The sequence below is a fragment of the Bos mutus genome, chromosome 8, assembly GCF_027580195.1.
Source record: "Bos mutus isolate GX-2022 chromosome 8, NWIPB_WYAK_1.1, whole genome shotgun sequence".
In the NCBI taxonomy this organism is placed as follows: Eukaryota; Metazoa; Chordata; class Mammalia; order Artiodactyla; family Bovidae; genus Bos; species Bos mutus.
In genome coordinates, this window is record NC_091624.1 from 88791464 (window position 1) to 88811182 (window position 19719).

General features: G+C 38.7%; 1 protein-coding gene across 2 annotated transcripts in view; it reads left to right on the forward strand.

Moving 5' to 3' along the window:
- The window catches only part of FOCAD (focadhesin), a 307210-nt gene that overhangs the window by 216439 nt on the left and 71052 nt on the right, over window positions 1-19719 (forward strand). For both annotated transcript variants that reach the window (XM_005898491.2, XM_070375958.1), the window contains 4 exons: window positions 1379-1471; window positions 8676-8764; window positions 11910-11954; window positions 16856-16964. In XM_005898491.2, coding sequence (XP_005898553.2) covers window positions 1379-1471; window positions 8676-8764; window positions 11910-11954; window positions 16856-16964 — 336 coding nt within the window. The remainder of the gene's footprint in view (window positions 1-1378; window positions 1472-8675; window positions 8765-11909; window positions 11955-16855; window positions 16965-19719) is intronic.

Consider the following 19719-nt stretch of genomic DNA (forward strand, 5'->3'; position numbering starts at 1 on the left):
ATTGGTGGGTTCATTCTTTCAAGGAGTTTTGCTAATATGTTGACAAGGCTCCCCCTACTCTACTTGACAGAATGAGTACTTAACCAGAAAAGCAAGAAACCTGTCTTTATAATTTTTTTAAGTTTATTTCATGATCTGAATATCTCTTTCATACTGTTTGAGTATCTGATTTTTAAAAAAGAAGCAATGGGATGAGGGGTGTAGATTTCAGACAGAGCTGATCTCTTTGTTCCCACAGACGCTTCATAATCTATTTATGTCCATTTGTGACTCTCTCTGCCCATTTCTGAACCCTCTGCAGTCACTGATCGATTTATAATCCTCATATCCTTCCAGAGTCCCTTGCTTGTTGTAGGCCCACACTGAGACAGGGATGAAAGAAAATGTCAGAAGCCATGGAAACCAACCCGGTTCAGAGAGGCTGTTCTCTTCCCTATCACAGAGCACTTGAGAAAATTAATTCCTGTTGTATAGTAAAAATCTCCGTAAACACTGTAGTTATCATGATCCTGGGGCAATCATATAGAAATTTGTCCTTTTTGTGTGTTTGTTGTTATTGTTTGTCTGCGAGACACAGACTAAGTTTCCGTTGTTTGAGTTTAGATGAGATGAGTTACAGGAAACATGAAATGTGATGCACTGTGACTGTTTTTTTCTTGAGTGATCTTTCTTTAACAGAAGCAGACCTTGGCAAGATTTGTTGCAAGATAGCCGTATACTAATAGGTAGAAACAGAAATGACTATGAAAACCAGATGTTTTGTCTGGGCCTGTCTTCAGAAACAGGATTTCAGTGTTGGCATATATCATTTTTCTCTTGTTTACCCACACTGATTAAAGGGCATTTATCTAGTGGTGTGCACAATTGCTGTGTGCGGGACTCATTTGCATGCTCTTACCACGACGGTTTCTACACAACATGATATTTCTGTTGGCAATTTAAGGTTATTACTTCAGAAACTGTCATACTGGAAGTCCAGGATGTGAGCAATATTTATTTTTATTTAAAATTACTAGGGGGATTTGTTAGACAAAACCTAGTTTCCTGACATTGACAAGAGGCTTTCTAGAGTTTCTCCCTAATTTTCAAAGACATATTTGTATTACACATGCATCTTAACTTGTGGTCATTGTAGGATTTTATTTGCTTTAATTTAGAAAATTCCAGGCTTATTTTATTTTGTCTTTGCAGGACTCTAAACTCCTCTCCTTTGAAAATCTCCAAAAGATCTTATTTGCGGTTATGATCCTAGACAGATTTGGTTTGTTTTAGAATCTAAACCATTGAAATGAAGGGGAAGAAAGAGTTCCTGATACAGTTTTTATTTTATTCTGTTTTAATATTGTGCAGCCTGATTTCTGGTACATTTTCCCCACAGGTTCATATCCAGCCTTCCGAGTGGCACCGGGCAATTTTTCTCCCCCAGGCCTGGCTCGCGTATATGACTCGTGCTTATCATGCCATTTTACAGGTAATGAAATCATGGGATGGCTTGCTTTAAAGCCTATCTCTTTTTAAAGTTTTACTGCAAATATGTATTTAATGTAAAAGCACTTAGGAAAATAGCATTATCAAAAATGCAGCTGTTTTCTTCTTTCTGACTTATAGTAATGCAAATCTGTGGCATCTAGAAAAATGGTACAGATGAATCTATTTGCAGGGCAGGAATAGAGACACAGACTAAAGAATGGACATGTGGATTCAGGCAGGGAATGGGAGGGTGGGACAAATTGGGAGATTAGGTTTGACATATATACCCTACCATGTGTGACATAGGTGGCTAGTGGAAAGCTGTTTTATTGCACAGGGAGCTCAGCTGAGTGCTCTGTGATGACCAAGAGAAGTAGGATGATGGTAGGTTAGAGGGAGGTTCAAGAGGGATGGGAAATATATATACATATAGCTGATTCACTTCATTGTACAGCAGAAACGAACATGTTTTAAAGTGATTGCTGCTAAGTCCCTTCAGTCGTGTCCAACTCTGTGCGACCCCATAGATGGCAGCCCACCAGGTTCCCCCATCCCTGGGATTCTCCAGGCAAGAACACTGGAGTGGGTTGCCATTTCCTTCTCCATTTAAATCCTTTAAAGTGATTATACTCCAATAAAAAATGCAATGGTTATTTTTGCTCATAAAGGAATGTGAAGCATACATATATAACTGCACTTAAATTTTAAATGTGATGCCCCCCCACATGTGTGTTCCATCCAGAGCTCCCTCTTGAAAGCTGCTCTCCTGTGTCCTGCTGCTTGGTGAATGTCTGTTATTGTGCCTGATGTGCCCCATGGCTGGCCCACAGCACCTCAACTTGAGTACATCCCAGACTGAGTTATCGTCTTGTACCTGCCCCCTCTCCATCTAGACTTGCTTATGTCTCCAGCTTTATGTCTTCACCCTTCCCCTGCATTTTCAACCTTGCTCAATTTCTTTGTTTTCCTAAACACAGCATGTCTTCCCTAACCTCTTAATTTTTCAGTTCCCCAACCAGGGATCGAACCTAGGCCCCCTGCATTGGGAATGTAGGGTCTTAGCCACTGGACCACCAGGGAAGTATACCCTAACCGTTTGACTTTTACCTACACTGTTCTTCTATTGCAGAACTGCCACTTCCCTTTGCCTAGTCAAGGCTCTTTTGCAGCTTTTCCCTTTTTGTCAAATTCCAGGAGTAAGTTTCACTTTGTATGTATAGTCAGTCATGGTGGTTTAAGGGGCACATGTTGGAATGGCAAATTTCTACTTGTTCTTTGTAGTTTTATCTGGGTGCCTCTCCTCTCCCCCCAGGGTTGTCTGTCCCTCGCATATGTTTCCTTAGAACCCACGCTTCCCTTTAGAAGCCCTCATCACCTCAGTTATGTGTCCAGGGTCTCCCTCCAGTTGTCTTTCTTCCTTACGGTCAGAAGCTGTTTTCCTATCTGTTGTCTCTCCAGAACCTGACATATCTAAAACATAGTAGGTACTCACTAAATAAATGAATTATGCTTAATTTGACTTCTTTTATTCCAATAATATTGTAAGTTATAGTTTATGAATTTCAAAAATTAGAAATAATTTTAACCAGTTTGGGAATATATAAACATTTAACAATATGAGAAAAAAAAAAAAAAAAAACTACTAACTTAATCCTTTTTCCTAGCTTAAAATTCATTGTTAAGGATGATAGGAAAAAAAAAATCTAAATTACTTAAGAAATTGATGGCCCCAAATAAGATTTTCATGAAGTCTTAAGAAATAAGGTGTTGTGGTTAAATATAACAGGTGCCCCCAACCTCCGGGATCTAATGCCTGATGATCTGAGGTGGAGCTGATGAAATCACAATAGAAATAAAGTACACAATAAATAGAATGTGCTTGAATCATCCCAAGACCACCTTCCTCCTACCTTCTGGTCCATGAAAAGATTGTTTTCCATGAAACTGGTCTCTAGTGCCCAATAGGTTGGGGACCACTGTCCTAAAGGATGGAGGTGGGGCAGAGGAATGACTAAGCATCTCAGCACCCATGTTTGCATCTTAAAACCTTGCTACAACATATTCAGTCTTTGATGCTTTAATAGAGGATGTACTCCAATACAGGCACCTGGAAGCAGCAAGAATAACTCCTTCTCCTGCAGAATGTCCTGAGAATTTTATTTAGCTTTTAGCATAAGGAAGGTCAAATAGGACAGGATTGTGGTATAACATGGGCATCCCTGGTAGCTCAGGCAGTAAAGTATCTTCTGCAATGCAGGACACCCAGGTTCCATCCCTAGGTTGGGAAAATCCTCTGGAGAAGGGAATGGCAACCCACTCTAGTATTCTTACCTGGAGAATCCCATGGACAGGGGAGCCTGGCAAGCTACAGTCCATGGGGTCGCAAAGGGTTGTACCCAACTGAGCAGCTAAGCATACACTCATGGTATATAATATGCAGATGACAAGCAATTGATTTTTTTAAAAATACTCTATGGTTTCCTTTTCATAATAAGACCTTTAATAAATGACTAGTGTCTGCCCACCAACATGTAACATTTAGTATTTCAATTCATCTTTACAGAAGCCCTTTGAAGTAGGTATTGTTAACCTCATGTAGAATGGGATTATAGATGGGAAAGCAGGGTTAGCAGGAAAGCAAAGCAAACAGCACACAACCCAACAGTCAGTAAATGAGAGAACTAGAACTTAACTTGGATTTGTCTGATTCCAGAGCCACAGCCTTTGCCACCATGTCATGCTTTTTCCCTAACACCATCATTGTGTGCCTCTGTCTCTTTGCAACTCTATGGACTGTCGTCCGCCAGGCTCCTCTGTCCATGGGGTTTCCCAGGCAAGAATACTAGAGTGGGTTGCCATTTCCTTCTGCAGGGGAGTCTTCCCTATTCACAGATAAAACTCACGTCTCCTGCTTTGGCAAGCTGATTCTTTGCCACCGAGCCACCTGGACAGCCCAACACCATCATTAGTTGTTACAAATAATGCAAATTGGTTTAATATTTTTGAGATCAATTTATGAAAATCCAGCTGAGTATTTGTAATAATACAGGTCAATTATTCTGCCTTTTCTATTGTTGTTGGTGACAGTATGTATCTTTATATATATTTATTTATCAATTAAAATCTCTTTCCTTTGGATTTCTAATAAGTCTAGTTCCATTGAGAATTGGTGATTAAGAGGTGAAACTCAAAGTAGGGGCTGTAAAAAAATTTTCAGTATTATTTTAAAAGTAAAGCCATCTCGTACACAGGGTTATTGTTATCATCTTTCTAAATTCCATATACGTTAGTATACTGTATATGTATGGAACAGTCTTATGGACTCTGTGGGAGAGGGAGAGGGTGGGAAGATTTGGGACAATGGCATTGAAACATGTAAAATATCATGTATGAAACGAGATGCCAGTCCAGGTTCAATGCACGATACTGGATGCTTGGGGCTAGTGCACTGGGACTGACCAGAGGGATGGTATAGGGAGGGAGGAGGAGGAGGGTTCAGGATGGGGAGCACATGTATACCTGTGATGGATTCATTTTGATATTTGGCAAAACTAATACAATTATGTAAAGTTTAAAAATAAAATTTAAAAAATTAAAAAATTAAAAATAAAAACATTTTCCTCATAAAAAAATAAAAATAAAAAATAAAAGTAAAGCCATGCTCTATAGGCTATCAGTATTATTTGATATGCTGATGCATTTTAAGTGTTCAACAGGTTGTTTTTTTTTTTTTTTTTAATAAGCCCACACACTTAAATAGAATTTACAGGATCTTAGAAGAATTAGAGCGACTGCCAAACTCCTCATCTATATCAAGAATTTCCGTCCTGGAGGATAGCTCTTTGGTACAGGAGGTGTAGTTACTTCCATCTGGTGCTAGACATGTTTTGTAGACTAGAGCATCATTTAGAGGAGCCATGTTTTATTCAATAAGCCTAGGAGACACTCTGAAAGGTACATTCTGCATTATTTCCTGGAGGTTGACTGTAATGTGAATAAGTTTGCAATTTGAACACTTCTAGTGGCTTTCGCGTGGGCATCAGCTTCTAGCCTCATCTAATTTTCCACAAGAACATGGGATTTTGAATTATAAGCATATCAAAGTGATTGACATGGGGAGGTATTTGAATTTCTTGCCATGAAGTTGAAAAATGCAGCTACAGTTTGACTGACAATTTTGAGTCCATTTTGGTAAGGTGCCGTCCAGTCGACTTGACCTTGCTCCTTTTGAGAGATGCTAAGGAGGTTAAGGTTTCCAACCTTTGTGTAAAGGGTCCTTAGGGATTATGACTATGACCTCAGACAGGACAGAGGGGTTAAAAATAGGTTGACTGAAGATACTTGTTTCCTGCATTGGTCAGCTGGCCACATAATAATCTGAAGTCAAAACCAGTCAGGAATTGTGACTACTAGTAAATCACTCTTTGACCATTTGTAAAGGTTGTTTTCAGTGTGCAAGTTTAGAATTAGGCAAACTTGCTCACTGTAATCAGCAAGTTGTAGTTACACAGGCTGAGGGTGTTTTGTTTTGTTTTTTTTTAAGGAAGATGAATAGATAAATTAATAATTGAAATCTACAGGCCATCCAAAAATCTCAGTTCAAGGGATCATTTCAGCCTTTTCTCTCCCAACGACTGTTTGCCCCACCTCACCCCTCTTCTTAACCATAGCTGTTAACCAGAAGCAGAGGAGACTGAGTTAAATGCCACTGGATCTCATATCAGTAGGTGAAGAATTGGATGGCAAAGTGGGTCTGAATAAATAGCCTAACATTGACTGGGTGGAAGGAGTTAAAGACATTTCAGAAGAGAAGATTGAGAAGAACTGAAACTCTGAGAAAGGAATAATGAAAAATGTACTTAGTCACAATAGAGTTGTACTGATTTATGGCTACAGGAGAGATCAGAAAAGTAGACCTTCTAAAGAGGCTGCACGTATATGGGCCTTTTTGTGTTTTGTTTATTTCTGAACGATTTTTAACCTTTTAATTTCTTATCTTTTATGGAAAGCATTATGGAACGTAAATATTTTAGGAGGAAAGAGGAATGATTTAGGAAGCATAATAAACAGAGGTAGGCAATAGGCATGATTTTCTGTTTTGCTTACCCTCTTAGAAGGCTACAATCAATATTAAATATTAATGTCTTCCCAGTTTGACCATCTCTGATACCTTGCTCCAAGAGACAGAGGGAGAATGAAAAGGTCAGAATTCTATCATTGGAAACACAGAGGCGGGGATGGACACTGACTGAAGTAAATAAAAACTATGAAGGACGTGAACAGAATGCCCACCAGATCTCAGTGTGCTGAACTGGTGAGCCCCAGGGCACTGTGTGCTGGAGGTTGTGCAAAATACAGCGCCTCCTTAGCTGGATAAATTGTCCTTGTCCTTGTCAATGAGCTTACAGGCTAGTAACAAGAGTGTATAAGAGAAATACAGGGACATGCAACTGTATAGTCTGGATATTACATTTTGGGGAACTTTTTACTCTTTGAGAGTATGCAGATTAAAACTATGAATTACTTCAAGAAGGTTTTATATACATATATATTCATGAGAGAATAGCTTATAAGAAGATAATAAGGGGGATTTGTTTTCTACAGCAGACCTGATAATGGTAGTAATTATTCCCAGTCACTATACTAAATAGACACTTTTTCACATTATTTAATGTGATACTGTAATACCATAAGTCAGGTGTTTGCTATATTTTACAAATGGAAACTGAAGCTTGGAGAGGTGAAGTGACTTGCCCAAATTTACACAGCACACAAATAGAAATGCCATTAGGTCAGGACATCATGATTTCAGAACCCACATCCTTAACCTAAAGCTGTATTGCTTCCCTCTCTAGAATATATAGAGAGATACGTTTTTCTTCTGTAGAGCACATCCTACAACTCTAAAATCAACAAGAAAAATCAACCAATAGAAAAATGAACAGAATAAGAAACCCGAATAGTCTTTAAACATTTGGAAAGATGCTTAATCTCAGTAAACAGTAAAATGAAAATTAAAACTGTAATGGGCCCCATTTTCACACTCCCCAAAATGGTAAGAATGTAAAAGCCTGACAATCCCAAATGCTGTCAAGGATGTGAGATAGCCAGAAATCGTTTACTGCTGCTAAGTCACTTCAGTCGTGTCCGACTCTCCGCAACCCCATAGACAGCAGCGCACCAGGCTTCCCCATCCCCGGGATTCTCCAGGCAAGAACACTGGAGTGGGTTGCCATTTCCTTCTCCAATGCATGAAAGTGAAAAGTGAAAGTGAAGTCGCTCAGTTGTGTCCGACTCTGTGCGACCCCATGGACTGCCGCCTACCAGGCTCCTCCGTCCATGGAATTTTCCAGGCAAGAGTACTGGAGTGGGGTGCCATCGTTTACCACTAGTGGGAACAAAAGCAACACAAACACTCCTGAAAACAGTTTAGTATTACTCTGTAATGCATACTAATAAGTTCTTGTTTGATTTAAGGTATATCAATAAACCAGAATTTTAACTACATTTAAATAATTTAACTGGTGATGCAGGAAAGGGGAAAGCATCTGATCAAAATAATTGAGTGTAAAAAAAATAAAACAGAAAATAAATATTTGAAGGTTTTGCCTTTAACAGGTTGATGATATTAACTATATATATATATATATATATATATATATTTTTTTTTGGCCTGGTACTGGTTGAGAATTATGTCTGTAAGTTGAGTCAAGAAATAGAAAATGTAGTGTGCAGCTGTTTGATAATAATTTTTGTTACACCTTACCTAAATCTTAAGTATTATCTACTTCTTACTCATTTTCTAACCATTCTGTTGTAATGGTGGTAATCCAATCTCGGTATTGTGTCAGGTCAAATTAGCAGCTGCTGACACAGTCAGATTATTACTATATGGAGGATTTGTTGAATGGGACCTATGAACTTCAAATCTGCTTTTAATAGATATCCCAACATTTAATGCTCTGCACTAAATTTGCCAAATATACAACTGCTCCAGGATATACTTATTTGGTGAATGTGGAAATCCCTAGCAGTCATATAATTCTCTCTCCTTACACATCCTCTGTCATAATCTGCTATCTTATCAGGAACACCTAAGGCTACTTGGGAAAGGATCCATCTGTTACCTAAGTGTTTTCCAAAGAAATTTTAAGATCATTTTGGCCATAGAGTTTGCATGCTGATGGATGCTGTGCTTTTTGCAGGGAAGGATAGGAGAACTGGATTTGCAGTTAAAACATGGAAAAGAAGGACCTGAAGAGGTGCAGTACAAAAAAAACACAGCCTGGCTCTGGTAAGGGATGGCTTTCTGTGCTCATTATTTGTCATGGGAAATGAACTGTGAAGGAGAAGGGAACTACCTTTAAAGACTTAAATGTTGGAATTTTAACTTCTCTATGAGCCTAAGTGGGCAATGGCCAAAGATGTGATGGATGTATTTTCCATCTTCTCCCCAGATAAAAGAAGGAGAGCTTTATTCATGAGTTTTATATATTTTTATTGTTTTCTTAAGCAGTGTGGAAATGGTTTGTTTTTCCCTTTTTTCCCTATAATTGATTATTTTACATGCTTTTGAATAAAGGTTGAGTATTTTTCTCACTCATTTAGTGAAAGAATACCTTCTGCTGCCCTGCTCTTCCCTCCTCAACACATCTTCATTACTAGGCACAACTTTACCATGTTAAGACTGTAATTTCTTTGGCAGACATCCCCCAGTGAATTCCCACTATATTATCTAGAAATGTGTAAGTGCTGGCACATTAAAAGCAGTTTAAAGTGTTACATAGGTTGGGATGAATACCTTGTCAGATTAATGTTACAGCAGCCTAAATCTAAGTAAAGTGCCCAGAATCTAATAAATAACTTTGCTTGTAGCCACAGATTTCTTTAATATAAAAATCTGTTCAAAGGTTACTTGGGTTTCAGTTTTTAATTTACTAACAATTGGCATATGTAGAAAAGCAGAAGCTGTGTGTGTGTGTGTATGTGTGTACTCGCATGTTTAAATAATTCTATTCTGTTATATTTGCCAGATTCATTTTAAAAATAGCCATGCAGTTTAAAACATTATGACATTGGATTTAAGATTAGAGATTAAGCATTTGGATTTTGCTTCCTATTTGCTATTTTCCTTTACACATAGTTTTAGTTTCATCTTCTGAAAATGATAATCTGGGGAGTGGTATGTTAGCTATACTTTTCCAAATATACACGGTGACATATGGAATCAAGGATGTGAGAGAGAAATGGAAGTCAAGGATAACTAAGATTTTGACTGTGAATAAGTAAAAGTATGGCATTCTCATTTACTAAGATAGAGAAAACTACAGAAAAACAGATCTATCTAGAGTAGAAATTAGATTTGAGACATGCTAACTCTGAGATGCCTAATTAGACCTACAGTTTGGAGGTATCAAGTAGGTTGTTGACTATGAGTCTAGAGTTCAGGGTGAGTTCAGGGCTGGATGTATAAATTTTGGAATCATCAGCATATCGACTGCATTTAAAATCAAGATGCTGGATGAGGTCATCTAGGGAATGAGCAAAGACAGAGAAAAAGTCAGAGGACTGAGCCCTGGAGCACTTCAACATTTAGAAGGCAGATGAAGAGGGAGCCAATAAAGCAGATGGAATATTAGTGATCGGTACTGTAGGAGGAAAACCAAGAGAGAATGGAATCTGAAAAGTCACCTTAAAAGCTTAAGGAAGAAAGTGTTTCAAGAGAAGAGCAATCAGTTGTGTCAGATACTGCTCTGAGACTGTGAAAGATGGAGACTGAGAGTTGAGCATTAGATTGGCCTCTTGACAGTCATTGTTAACCAAGAAGGAGCTGTTTTGTAGGGACAAAAGCCAAATTATAGAAGGGTCTAGAGAGAATGGAAGGAGGTAAACTTGAGTCCTAAGTATAAACTGTTCTTTTAAGTGAGTTCTGAGGTGTGAGATGCAGTGAAATGGGGCAATAGCTGGAGGGCTTCTTTTCCTAAGATGGTAGATGTTATAGTGTGTTCAGGAGCTACGGGGAGTAAGGCAAGTGGAGAAGGAAGAATTGGTGATGTGGCAGAGAAGGGAGCGTAGGGAGGGGGAGGGATCTCGTGGAGGCTGTCGCCCTGTGTAGAAGTACAGGCAGGTCATCACATGTAAATATTTCATGTTGACCAATAGAAGAATACACTGAACGCACTATACTCCATTTAGGAAGGCCAAGATTGGACAGTATGTTTTAGAGAAGTTTATTGTCAAATGGTTTTATAAAGTACAAGTTTAAGGATCATTCTGCAACTATCTGAAGAAGTTGGCTCTTAAGAATGACTCATTCTGAGAGTGCTGGATAGCTTTTATTTTAAATGCAACTACTTATAAATGCAAATATAATTTATATTTGCAAAATATTTATATAGTTATAAAAACTTTAAATTTATGAAACTCAATGTGTATAGTGAAAATATTTATGATATCCTCTTCATAATATAAATTTGTCAATGATTGTTCTTCACTTTATCTTAAGACTCTTATATGAAAAAAAATCCTATGAATATTTGAATTGAACATACCTTCCTTTTAAATCCATAAATGTAGTTTTTTTAGTTCAACTTTATAACCATGTTTTTTTTTTAATTGAGATATGATTGACATATAAAATTATATTAGTTTCATGTATATTGTAACCAACATTTAAAATTTTATTTTATATACATACATAGTGATAATGCTATTATGTATAATTTGGGAGTAATAAATTCTTGTCTTGATGAGCTCCTGTGTAGAAAAGAAAGACTGTCTTGTTCAGGCTTCTGTAACAAAAATATCATAGACCAGATGGCTTAAACAATAGAAATTCATTTCCCACAGTTATAGGAGCTGGGAAGCCCTAGATCAAGGTGACAGCCCACATGGTGCTGGTGAAGCCCTGCTTCCTAAGTTTGCTGATGGGCTGTCATCTCCTTGTAGCTTCACTTGGTGGAGAGCAGAGAGAAAGCAAGCCCTCTGGTCTGTCTTCTTAGAAGGACACTCGTCCCATTCATGAGGGCCCCACCCACTCTTATGATCTCCTAAAGGTCCCACCTCCAGATGCCATACACTCAAAGTTAAGATTTCAGTATGTCAGTTTGGAGAGGGAGACACAAACATTCAGTCCATAACAGAGTAATATAAAGGACACTTGTATACCCACCACTCAGTGTAAGAGTATATGGCAACATTGCCTATACATGAGTTACATTCACCTCCTTCCCTGTTTCTACTAAGTAATCTAAGGAATAAGAAGATGAAACTATCTTGAGGGTGAAGCCCTTTATTAAGTTCTTTCACCTTACACTAAAATTCTACATGGAAATTTTAAGATCTGGAGTCATTGCCAGAGGTTCTTGTTAATTGATGAATAAGCAAAAAGATTGCTTTCTTTTATAAGATCTCAAACCTGTTTTCCAACTGTATTGCAGGGTTCGAGACATGTTGACTGATGAAATCACCAAAGCAGCTGCAAAGTAAGATCCATTTATTCTCTTACCAGAAATTTTCTATAAACATTTTTTCCCCTTACAGGTATGAATAATTTCTCCTTTTCAGGCAGTTCATAAGGATTTTAAAGGACTTTTTAGTTCTTTTATAAAAAATCAGTCGTTGTCCTTTCTCATATGCAGTTAATTCTTACTACGTGTCTTTCTGTGAAAATACAGAGAAAGCAGTACAGGCACATAACTTTTACATCAAAGATATGTCCATGTTGTACACTTTACAAAACGCTCTGTGCTATGGCTTAGATTTAAAGGATTGCAGTTTAGTACGGGGGAAGAAGTCTTTGCTAATGTGAGTTATGTCTGTTTTACAAATAGATTAAATCTCAAGTGTGAGCCAGTAAATAATTTAAGGCAGAGCCTTTTATTCTCCTGGTGCTATTGGACCAAGTGTATCTAAATATTGAATTTTTTAATACTAAAAACTAATGTGAAGACTCAGTTAAAAAGGCAGTTTCTATCATATCTTTATGATTCCTTTAACAAAAATAGCTTGAGCATTACTACCTTAAGGCTTTTTATTTATCTGAAGCCACCTCTCACTGAGAAAATTATACCCTAGTGAACTTGCTTGAACAATCTCTTCAAGTCCCTTTGTTAGCATGCTGCCTAATTTTTCCTGGTAGTAAGTTACATGTCAGTTACATACACTTCTTTTCACTATTCTTCTTAGTTGCCATTTCTGTTTGACTTCCTTTCTTCTTATTCACCAAATAATATAGATATACCTTTGACCTAGAGGATTTCATATGTACTGAAAGTCCATATTATCTAGAAATATTTAACTACAGTATAGTTGATCTCTCTCATTTCCCAGAACCTTCTGTAGCTAAATAGGCTTTGCCTAAAAAAAGATAAAACATAATCTACCTTAGAATTCACTTTCCACTGGCAGTTTCTTACACAGATAGTTTGCTGTAAAATCTGATCTCGGTACCTGATCACTATTCAGCCTCATGTCCTCTGAATAAAGGGAAAGAGAAGTGGTAATCCTCCCCTACCCTCAGTTCTGTGGGCAGCCCTGGGAAATACCTGCTGACGTATCTGTTGACAAAATGAAAACTAAAGTACAGAGAGGGTTCCATAGGAACTCATTTGTGTCTGCTTCTGTAGTTTGGTGAATTGCAGACACAGTGGGAGAGCTTTCAGCTTCTTATTGGAGGGGAAGAGGTGCTGGGATGGGGACCGCCTTTAACCTTTACCTTTCATAGTTTATTCTATTGAATAGTCTACTTAGTTCCTGTTAAAAACAATGCCCTGACGTTTGCAACAAAAGCTCAAATGCTGAAGAAACTAGCGTCTTTCTATTAAAACAAACTGTAATTTTGCCTCTGCAGTAGCTTTTGCAGATTCCATTCTAAAATTTTATTTCACCAAGACTTTAATCTTCAAATCTGCAAAGCATCATTTCATGACTAAGTGTGTTCACATTCCCAGTGATATTGAGTACCAATAATTTATGTTCTCATGGTGTTGCCTTTTCATCAAACATTTCAAAGTATTTTATAGATCTTTTCTTATTAAAACCATCCTGACAATACTAGGGATTCACAAATGAGCAGGAGATAGTTAAGGTCCAGAGGCTGAGAGATTAATGATAGAGAGGAAGAAAAAAATCACTCTGCTGCCTTCTCTTTACTTTTTCCCACTGGCTTCCTCCAAATATGTGAGGACCCCCTTATCACCTCCTGCCAGTTTAGTCTTCTGTTCCTTGGACTGTGGCTGCCTTAGGTGGTGGTGGTTGTCGTTTTAGTCACTAAGTCATGTCCAACTCTTTTGCATGGACTATAGCCCACCAGGCTCCTCTGTCCATGGGATTTCCCAGGCAAGAATACTTGAGCTGGATACGATTTCCTTCTGCAGGGGATTTTCCCAGCCCAGGAATTGAACCCATGTCTCCTGCATTGGCAGGCAGGCAGATTCTTTACCACTGAGCCACCAGGCTCCTTTGGGCCAATGTAGGGCTTATTTTGTTCTAAGGCATAAATTAAATGTAGGAAGTAAAACACTAGTTACAGGATTAGACTGATGTAAGTTTATTTTTGTTGTTAATAATTAAATAGGTTTGAACCTAAGATAAAAATCCCCAAAGGAGTGGGTCTCTTCACTAATATGTAATGTAATACTTTGTCCCTAAGAAAGCATCAGTGTAGCTCATCCTTCCTTGAGCTTCTTAATTAGGTTAATGGCATCCGTTTCAAAGGACAATTTAATTAAAATGTCAGTGGTGTTGCCTAGATAAATACTGTACTGATGCTGACATGTTATTATGCAAATTAGTCACCGCTACTTGACTGGTTGGGGATAGTTACGGTGATCAACAAGGTGAAGCGTTTTTGCTGAACAAATTCTAGAGTTTCACCTGGCTAGCTCCTCCTTGAATATGTCTCATGAGTATGTATGGAGTGTCTTCTCTCTGTAAGTCACTACGTAAGGCCTGTGGGGAATGTAAAGATGATGAAGAGCTAGTCACCATCCCTTTATGAACATGTAACTTGGCCTAAGCATACCTTGTGTGGCTGGTTTTTTTTTTTCTATTCAAAGATTAATGTACAGATATGCTTTTAGTCTGCATCCAAAGATCTAATTACCAGTGACTTTAAATATATTTTTCTCCATTTTACAAAAACAATACATGCTTCGTAATGTAAAGACCAGTGAAACTTTTCAAATACAACTATTTGGGGCACTGTTTTAAAACTGAGGATAAATTCTCTTTTAGAATTTTAGGGTTAAAAAGACACTTTATGTCATCTTGACAATTTTTTTTTAATATGGACCATTTTTAACGTCTTTATTGAATTTGTTACAATATTGCTTGTTTTATATTTTGGTTTTTGGTACACAATAGCTCCCCAACCAGGGATCAAATCTGAACCCCTTGCTTTGGAAGACAAAGTCTTAACCACCGCACTGCCAGGGAAGGTCCAGACCAATATTCTTGATTTAGAAGATTTGTTATGCAATTTCTGGTGACCATCTAAGAATTTCTTCAGGGTGATACATTCACTGAGAATTTAAAACTTTTTTTAAAATCTAACTTCAGGGATTCATGATCATTTTTGCAGAACAGACTTCAAGATATTCTCAGCTAAAGAAAAGAGAGAATATTAGAAATAAAAGATTTAATTTTGATTTTAACTGGTTGTCTGGCTAGGGCACCTGGGAATGCCCATATCTTGCCTTACTTACTGGTATTTTATTATTAACTATAGGAGTTGCCAGTAATCCTCCTTGAAAAACTCCTTCAACCTCAAGTCTTCCTTTCTGTTCTTTCCCCCTGCCCCATCCCACAATATAAATGTTGTCTTATCAAACATATGACAGGCCTCTTAGAGAAATGATTGGAGAAGGAGTAAACAAAATGACCCAGAGTACAAAGCCTTACTGAGTTTAATCAACCCTAGAGCGGGAGCGGGAGAAAGAAGGAAGGATTGGATGAATTGATAGATGGAAGAACTTGATAACGACGAGTCCCGAATTCCATTCTTACCAAATGGAAACCAAAATGCAAGAACACAAGTTTATACCAACCTGTTAATGCCCACTAACTCACATGTTTGGTCACGACTGTGGCCTAGGGCTGGATGTACTAGACTTGCCTGGGGAGCAGATCTGGAGATCCACGCATCAGTTCTCTTCCTGCACCAGGGTAAGCAGGGAGTCATTCTCAGATGTACGCATTGGTTCAAGTTCAGGTCCAAGGTCCAGGTTCAGAGAAACATTCTCTGTATTTATAGGAACCCGGCTTCTCTGGTAGCTCAGATGGTAAAGAATCTGCCTGCAATGCAGGAGACCCCAGTTCCATCCCTGGGTTGAGAAGATCCCCTGGAGAAGGGAATGGCTGTCTACCCCAGTGTTCTTGCTTACTGAATCCCATGGGCAAATCATGGGATCACAAACTGTCAAACACAACTGAGCAACTAGCACTACACACAATCCTAGGACTAATTGAGAACTGAAGTATCTGGTGGTAAGGGTACCCTGTTGCCTGAGCTCTGTTATGATGGAGTCGGCAGGCCAAGAGTGTGTCATCAGTGACCCCTGGGGACTTTATTCGGTAGGAGGACTTTGGAATTATGGAATAATATTAAATGTACATTTTCAAGTAGTAAGTATATTTAAGAGATTCAGTTTTCTTGATACCAAATTCAGAAGTCAAACTGAAGATTTATTGCCAATATTAGAAAACTACCATTTGGATGATATAAGAAGACATCTCTCAATCCAAATTGCCTGAGAACAAGCCTTTTTTGGATCTTCTCTAGGGCTCTGAATCATGTTACAGAATGACTCGAAGGTTGCTGGCTTCGGCATATTAAGAGAGAGAAGGAGAAAATGATAACGATGGACGAGAAAGCCGCCAGTGGGTCGAGTTGCTAGTGAAGGGTGCCTTGTGAAGCAATTCACTAGAAGTTGGTTCCACATACCAGTGCTTTAGAAAAGCCAGGGACCAATTCCATTCTGTTGGGCTTATTCACATAACTGTCCTTGGCTGGGTTTCTAAAATAAATCCGTACATGTATATTGACTGAAGATGATGCTGAAGAAGATGGCTTGGGAAATGTAAGGTCAAATGATGAAATAAAAAATTTTAGGGAGAAGGAGCTTAGGTATCTGAGCTGGGATTTTTTTTAGGTTCCCCAAAGCATAATGACCATACATTTATAAGAAGAGTTAAAAATTAACACTAGCATCAGAAGAAGGACAGAAGCTTCTAACTCCAGGGAACAAACAGACCTGCATTTCCAAGGCTCTGTGAAGGGGTGGAAGTGCTTTTTGACCTCATCTGCCCTCCCTATAATAGCGCCTTCTCTTCTCCTGGTTAATGCCCCCAAATCCTCTCTTGGGATCTTTTTCTTTTTAAACAGAGACAGCCCGGTGGTCAAAGGCAACGCGCTGTTAGCCTTAAGCAGCCTCGCTGTCGTCGTTTCCAAACATGAAGTCAGCCTCTGCTCAGACTCTGACGGAGTCCTGGAGGTGAGTTAAGGGTGATTAGAACCAACTGGCTTTGGTTGTGTAACGTGTGAAAAGTGAGACTTTTCCGTAAGCCTGGCCCTGAATTTAGGAGATTACCATCATGGGCTGTGCTACCCGATGCGCCTTTATACCAGAAGCCTTGGTGTCCTCTAAAACTCTTTTCTTCGCTGCTTTTCTGTTTTGCTTTCTCCATCACAGTTAAGTGGTCATTTCCATTTGAAGGTGCCAATTTTATGCAACAGGGGTTGTCTTTCTGTGATTACATCATGGTAACCAATCTTAGGAGGTTAACTAGGCCTACTGAAAGTGAACAGTGCTGTCAAAAAATGATAAATAAGCAGTGTTTACTGACTGCAAAAAATCGCACTTTGCATTTTAATTGTAGATGTCAATGAGAAAGTGCCTATTCATTTTTGCAAGGCATTTATTTCTTAATTAAACATGTAGCAAGCTGGCCAGTGTTCATTTTCAATGTACTTTTTCAGATAATTCATATCTGTCAAAATAAAAAAGCTTGGATTCATTCTCCTTTTAAGCCCCATTATCTGGTAGCTATCATTATCTGGAGACAATATAGTCAAGTGGTTGAAAAACATAGTCTTTGGCGTAGGAGTAGAGCTAGTAAACACAGGTATTAGGATTTAAATCCTATTGTTGTCTCCTCACCTTTCAGAGCCTATTTGCCATCTGTAAGATGGGGATAATAGTACTTACCAGACAGGATTATTGTTAGGATTAGATGAAGTTATATATGTAAGGTACAATGGCTGGTAAATACTCAGCAATAGTAACTGTTATCAAGAGCATCAGTATATACTTCACCACTTCTTGTTGCAAAAAAAATGAGCTTTTTTTCAATGCTTTTCAGTCTATCTCTGTCCCCGCAGAGTGCCTTTTGGACCGCTTATATTCTTTTTTCATGGTATGGTTTTTTGATTCCTTTTTTTGGTGGGTTCTTTGGGGGCAAGAAACCAACTCTTAATTTAAATTAAAAATGGAGCTAGAAGAAAAAGGAATCTGGACATGCACAGAATTGAAGGCAAAGCTTAAAAACCAAGTTGGGAGAAGAACAGGGGTCCAGGCACAGGTACTGATGAACCATCTCTGCAGACTACTCCTATTGGGATGGATCAGCTCTAGTCACTTACTGTCTTTGCATCGCTCCCTTAAAATTTGGAATCCCATGAGTCCCAGTCCTACACTTTCGGCAGGGTAGGATGAGTCGCTTGATTGAGCATTTAACCAGGCTTCAAATTCTGAAGGAGGGAATTCCCCACAGGGTGCTCTTACCAGTAAACAATAATGCTGTTTGGCAAAATCTCTTCATGTATATTACACGTGGAGAAGAGATGAAGACCAAGGGACTATTGCATGAAGGACAAAAATGTAGCTAGTTACCATATGGTAATTTAAGGCCAGAATCTTATTTTAATAATGAGGAAGATGAAAATCTTTTAGACAGGAAATGTTTCGTATCCTTGAAAAAGGTATGGAATACTTGAGCAGAAGCAACATGCTAGGTAGATCTACAGCCTAAAAAGTAAGCATGCCTTCCTAGGACTCCTTTATTTTGGTGTTATTTATGTAGGACTACCAGTGGTGCAGGATGTTTGCCTCAGTAGTAACTGGAGATCTAGCTCAGAGTTTGAGCTCTAGGCTCTCCTCTTCTCTATTCCCTGAATCTGTGTCCTGTCCACAAAGCACATAGTCCACAAAACATTGAGAAGCCACCCAAGCCAAAGACAGGGCTTTTCTTTTACTCTTGATGACCTCGCCTTTGACTTTTACTCAGCACGAAGGCAATGGCACCCCACTCCAGTACTCTTGCCTGGAAAATCCCATGGACGGAGGAGCCTGGCAGGCTGCAGTTCATGGGGTCGCTAAGAGTCGCATACGACTAAGCGACTTCACTTTCACTTTTCACTTTCATGCTTTGGAGAAGGAAATGGCACCCCACTCCAGTGTTCTTGCCTGGAGAATCCCAGGGACGGGGGAGCCTGGTAGGCTGCCGTCTCTGGGGTTGCACAGAGTCAAACACGACTGAAGCGACTTAGCAGCAGCAGCAGCAGCAGCATGAACTCAAGACCTCATTATTTGACTAAAGTTGAAATTTTCAAACTTCATTCAAATCTGCATTTGAGCAACAACTGAAGATCTTAAGAAGCAGATCTTCTTTGATTCAAGGAATTAATTCCAAGGATTCTTAACACTATTTCAACTTTTACAGTACCACCTGGGTGTTACCGTGTGAATTAATGAATGTTTTTTGACATCTGTTGTCATGAATGATTTTTAAAACCAAGTTCTCTTTTTATTGAGTTGGGTTTTGTTGTTGTTGTGTTTGTTTTTTCTTCTCTTTCCTCTTCTTTTCCAAACTGAAGATCATCTATGTTTTCATATCTACTTGACTAGGCAGTTGTTGTGATGATGTGTGAATGGTAAGTACAGTGATAATAAGCAGCAAAGCTGGAAGTGGTCAAAACATTTTGTTGGCTGCTTTATTGAAATGACAAGTCAGAAAGGGAAGGTTTGATTTGCCTTCCCTGCACATCTCTCCCTTTAAACTTCCATATTATCCTCACTGAACACAGGAGCCCTGTAAGGAACTCTCAGATGGTTCTGTTCTGCTGCCCCCATCCTCTCACCTCTGCTAAGTTTTGTCTGAAAGGTAAACTTTATTTACGTGGGAGTGCAGGGGAGGATATGTATTTGTCAAATACCTGTCTACTTCGTGCGGTCCTGGCAGATGAAGTTT